General features: G+C 31.8%; 1 protein-coding gene across 1 annotated transcript in view; it reads right to left on the bottom strand.

Annotated features, from left to right (window-relative positions):
- The window catches only part of LRRK2 (leucine rich repeat kinase 2), a 178,579-nt gene that overhangs the window by 131,359 nt on the left and 41,220 nt on the right, over window positions 1-6,000 (bottom strand). Inside the window, exons 11-12 of the mRNA XM_044679106.1 lie at window positions 5,831-5,937; window positions 4,874-4,953 (exon numbers count right to left, since the gene is read on the bottom strand). Coding sequence (XP_044535041.1) covers window positions 4,874-4,953; window positions 5,831-5,937 — 187 coding nt within the window. The remainder of the gene's footprint in view (window positions 1-4,873; window positions 4,954-5,830; window positions 5,938-6,000) is intronic.

The following is a 6,000-nucleotide window of genomic DNA, read 5'->3' as shown; positions in this document are numbered from 1 at the left end:
GGGAACTTCATATTATATATTATATAAAATGTTATTATATAAAATTTTTAAATTATATTTATTATGTAAATTATTATATAAAATTATATTATATAAAATTTATATTATATTTTTATATTATATTATATATAAATGTTTACATTATATAAAATTTTAAAATTTAGTGCACAGACAGAATCAGGGTAGCTAAAAGAAAGGAAATCACTAGGAGAAAAAAAATTTCACAGCAAGTTTTTTTTTTTTTGATAAATTACTCTTTCTAAGCTATGTAAGGAACTGATTCAAATATTTAAAAACAAAACTCATTACACAATTGACAGTCAAATAATATGAAGAAGTAGCTCATAAAAGGAAAAAGTCCAAGCTACCAGTAGGCATATGAAAAAATTCATCAAAATAATAATAATTAGAGAAATGCCCATTTAAGCAACTCTGAGGATTACCTCATACTCATCAGATTGGAAAAAATGGCCCAAAAAGTAAATGGCAAATATTGGAGGGGTTGTAGGAAAACTGGCACATTAATGCACCATTAGAGTATCTATTCATGGCCCAGTTATTCTGGGAAGCAACTTATAAATATGCTCCCAAAGTCAATAAACCTGGCATACACTCCGATCAGAAATAACTACTAAAAAGAACAAAGAATGAGAAGTAGTACATGTATGCAGAAAGCAGCCCTTATCATAATGGTAAAAAAACAAAAACAAAAACAAAAACCTATAAACCATGGGTATCCCCATTAATTGAGAAATGGTTAAACAAATTACTAAATGTGAATCAACAGAATACCATTAGGCTGTAAAAAATTATGAAAGAGCTGGTTTCATATAAAGCAAGAAAACTTGTATGCACTTATACAGTGATGAGAACTAAGAGAAGAATTTATTCAATAACAAATATGAAAGACATAAGAACTAATCAGTTCAAGAACTAACTACAATTCCAAAAAACTGATGAGGAAGCATACTAACCACCTTCTGACCAAAAGATGATAGATACAAGATACAGATTGAATTGTATAGTTAAGGTATACAAATACATGGTAAAAGCAGGAATTCATTTTTATTGATGATGCATAAAGTATATTGAAAAAGATGAAATAAAGCAAGTGGCTCAGAGGAAAGACCACTGGGACTGGATTAAGGAAGATCTGAGTTAAAATCTGGCCTCAGAAGCTTTCTAGCTAGGTGACCCTAGGCAAGTCACTTAATTTATGTCTCAGTTGCCTCAATTGTAAAATCAGGATTACTTTGAAGATCAAATGCTATGATATTTGTAAGGAATTTGATAAATGCTCATTCTTTCCCTCATTCACCCTCTCAGCCCTCAAAGAGCTTACAGTGAGAGATGAGGGAAGAAAGAAACAACTTGAAAAGTAATCAGTACAGAAAGTGGTCAAAGAAAACAGAAAGAAGAGTCACTTCTTAATGAAGGGCTGATAATGAATGATATATATGTAAAAGAAGGAGATACCAGATTTTAAACTATATTATAAAACAGTAATTATTAAAACTATCTGGTGCTGGCTAAGAAATAAAAAGGTAGGTTAAGGGAACAGAACAGACACAACAAACAGCAGTAAAATATAGTAACCTTGTATTTGACAAAAATATATATCCAGGCTATTGGGATAAGAAATTATTATTTGATAAGAACTGCTGAGACAATTGGAAAGTAGTTTGGCAGAAACTAGGTAAAGAAAAAATCTTACTCTGTTCATTAAGATAAGATCAACATGTATGCATGATGTAGATATAAAAGGAGCTATCATAAGCAAATTAGAAGAACAGGGAACATATTACCTATCAGATTTATTTCTAGATAAGGAATTTGTGAGTAAAGAAGAAATGGACAGTATTTTAAGATGTAAAATGGATAATTTTGAATATATTAAGTTGAAAGATTTATGTACAAATAAAATAAATATTGCCAAGATTAGAAGGAAAGTAGAAAATTAGAAAAAAATTCAGTCTCTCAGATAGAGGTCTCATATCTAAAATATATAGATAACTTTGTCAAATGTATAAGAATAAGAGCCATCCCCCAACTGACAAATGGAAAAAAGATATGGACTGTTTTCAGATTAAAAAAAAAATCAAAGGCATAGTACATGAAAAATGCTCCAAATCACTACTGATTAAGAAAATAAAAACAAAAATAAGTCTGAGGTATCATCTCATACACATCAGATTGGCAAAAATGACTAATGCAAATTAAAACAACTCTGAGGTAACCACTTAACACCTATTAGATTGACCAATGTGACTGTAAAGGAAAATAATAACAATAAAAGTTGGTAATGCATTGCTGGTGGAATTATGAATTGATCCAGCCATTCCAGAGAGCAATTTGGAATTATGCCCAACGGGCTATAAAAGAATGCATACCTTTTGATCTAATACCATTACTAGGTCTGTATCCCAAAGAGATAAAAAGAAATGGGGAAGGACCGGTTTGTACGAAAATATTTATAGCTACACTTTTATGGTGGTAAAGAATTGGAAACTAAAGGGATGTCCCTCAGCTGCAGAATGGCTGAACAAAATGTGGTATATAATGGTAATAGAATACTATTGTGCTATAAGGAATGATGAATAGGATGATTTCAGAAAGAACTGGAAAGACCTATGTGAATTGATGCAGAGTGAAATAAGCAGAATCAGAACATTATACACAGTAAATGAAATATTGTGGAACAACCAAATGTGATAGACTTTGCTACTAATAGCAGTACAATGATCCAGGACAGTTTTGAGGGTCTTATGAAAAAGAATGCTATCCACCTCCAGAGAAAGAAATGTAGTAGAAATGCAGATGAAAACACATGATTTATCACTTGTTTATTTTGATATATGACTTCAAGTTTTGGTTTTATAAGATTATTCACTTACAAAAATAAATAATATGGAAATACGTTTTGTGTGATAATACATGTATAACCCAGAAAAAAATTGAAAAATATAATCAAGCAAAACTGTCCTGATATTCTAGAACCAGAGGACAAAATAGAAATTTAAAGAATCCACCAATCGCTTCCTAAAAAAGAACTAAAGGAAAACTTCCAGGAATATTATATCAAAATTCCAAAACTCCTAGCTCAAGGAGAAAATATTGCAAACAACCAAAAAGAAACAATTCAAATATTGTTGAGCCACAGTCAGGTTAGCACAAAACTTAGCAGCTTCTGCATTAAAGGACTGGAGGACCTAGAATATTATATTCCAGAGGGTAAAGGAGCTAGAACTTCAAGCAAGAATCACTTACCTAGCAAAATTGAGCATAATCCTTCAAGGGAAAAATGGATATTCAATGAAATAGAGGCCTTTCAAACATTCATGATGAAAAGACCAGAGCTGAATGGAAATTTAACTCTCAAATACAAGCCTCAGGAGAAAACTTAAAAAGGTAAACAGGAAAGAAAATGAAAAGACATTTAATAAGGTTAAATTGGGAACATCCCTATGTGGGAAGGTGATTCTTGTAATGCTATAAAGAACTTTGTTGTTATTAGGACATTTAGAAAGAGTATATACATAGAGATAAGACAAATGTGTGAGTTGAATATGATAGATGATATAAAAATTAAATTAAGACATGAGAAAGAAGAATGCTTTGGGAGAAAGGGGAAGAGAAAAATAGAATGGAGTAAATGTTTGAACACAAAAAACACAAAAGAGGCATGAAAGAGCATTTACAGTGGAGGATAAGATGGGGGACGTGGGAAAGAGAGCATATGAATCTTACTCTCAGCAAAACTGGCTCAGTGAGAGGAGAACATACACAATCAACTGGGTAGAGAAAGCTATCTTACCCTAAAGGAAAACAGGATGGAAAGGGGATAGGAGAGGTAGGTGGGGCTGATAGAAAAGAGGACAAATTGGGACAGGTGGAGGTGAGAAAATACACAGGTAAATAGAATGGAAACTAATACCTAATCATAATGGCACATAATTTTTTGGCAAGCCTCTTTAATAAAGGTCCTGCTACATAAAGGAATGAGTTGAATTTTTAAAAATACAAGTCATTCCCCAATTGACAAATGGTCAAAGGATATGAACATGCAGTTATCAGACAAAGTAACTGAAGTTGCATAATCATGCAAAAATACTCTAATTTATTATTAGAGAAATGCAAATTAAAACAACTCTGAAGTATCACCTCACACCTATCACATTGAGCTTGAAATATGTTATCATCCCAAGGGTAGAGAAAGAATACAGAACTACAGCCAAAAACAATTTACCCAGGCATTTGAGTACAATTCTTTAGGGGAAAAAATGGACCTTTAATAAAAAGGAGGATTTTCAAATATTCCAGATGAAAAGACTAGAGCTAGATAAAAACTAACATATAGTACTTATTATATGCTAAGCACTTTAAAAATATTATTTAATTTGATTCTCACAACAATTGTGGAAGGTAGGTCCTAGTATTATACTCATTTTACAGATGAAGAAACTAAGACAAACAGAGGTAACATGACTTGACCAGAGTCATATAGCTAGTATATGGCTATATACTATATATAGTATCTTAGGCCAGATTTAAACTTGGGGCTTCCTGAATCCAGATCTGACACTCTACTACATTGCCTATATGAAATATAAACACTGGAGTCAAGAAAGATAAAAAGGTAGAAATGAATGAACTAAGGAAATAAACAAGGATCAACTATTTATATTACATTATATTATGGGTAGAGTACACATGTGTCCTTTCTGAACTCTACTACTCTCAAGGGTCACAGGACAGAAGGCCTGAAAGTGATTTTCTTATGCTGTGATGATCTGAAAAAGAATAATGTAAAGAAAGAAGGACAGGAACAAACTAGGGAAGCAACCAAGAAGAAAGTTAGGGGAAATGAGCTCACATAATCAAAGTGTATGTGTAAAACTCTATTCAAAGAAGGAAGGGATAAAACGGCAGCTGTAATCTGAAACTCACTCTCATCTGAAATGGTCAAAGAAAGGAAAAATATACACAAACACACATAGTTGCAAATCGAAATGTACTTTGCTCAACAGAGAAATAGAAAGGAAGAGGACAGAGATAAGAATAAGGAGAGCATCTTAAGGAAGGATTTGTCATTAATAAAAATAAATTCTAACTATGGGTAGAAAATGAAGAGGGGCTTAAAAATAAGAAAGGATAAAAACCTGTGACTGGGCTTTGGGTGAGGAAAAGAAAAGAGGGTCAGGGGAACAAAAGTAGGCTGTACCAAACCTAGAACACTGGAGCTGAGCACACTTCTCTCTAACCACTGTCATTTTCATAAAGACAGTGTTAGAAAAAGAGAAAAGAAAAAATATAAGAGCATAGGATGGAGAGCAATACACAGTTAACTATCCTAATCATAAATCTGAGTGGGATAAACTCATCCTTAAAATGAAAAAGGATAGGGAAAAGGATTAGAAGTTAGAACCCAATATTTAGTATTTACAGGAGACACACTTTAAAATATTCATATATATTTAAAACAAAGTACTAGAGTAAAACTTATTATACTTCAGCTAAAGTGAATACTTAAAAACTCTGGGCAATACAATAAGTAATCATGGTTTTATATGTCTAACACCTCCTGATAGAGGTGATGGACTCAGAAAGAAATAATCATTTAAGGACAGAATCAATTTGATAATGTGTCTTAATTGACTATGAACAGATGTTAGAAAAGTTTTATTTTTCTTTATTTTCAACAAGGTAGAAGTTAGGAGGAAGAAAATATTTAGGCTTTTCAACCCACAAAAGGTAAAATAAAATAAAGTCTACATTTAAAAATAAAATTAAAAAATTAACAACATAAAAACGTATACAAGCTATGCCTTACCATTTTGTTCTGATAGAGTTGACAATGCATTAGCAGCTGCCTGAAATACTTCTTTTGATGAAGAATGCATTAGCATGGAAAGTACCATTTCTCTGTGAGCTGGATACCTTTTTCAAATGCAATAAAAACATTAATAATGACGTTTAAGGATTGTTTTAATTATTCTCTAT

The sequence above is a fragment of the Gracilinanus agilis genome, chromosome 5 (genome assembly GCF_016433145.1).
Source record: "Gracilinanus agilis isolate LMUSP501 chromosome 5, AgileGrace, whole genome shotgun sequence".
NCBI classification, from domain to species: domain Eukaryota; kingdom Metazoa; phylum Chordata; class Mammalia; order Didelphimorphia; family Didelphidae; genus Gracilinanus; species Gracilinanus agilis.
Note: the sequence above shows the minus strand (reverse complement) of the source record. Positions and strands in the feature narration are given on the sequence as shown.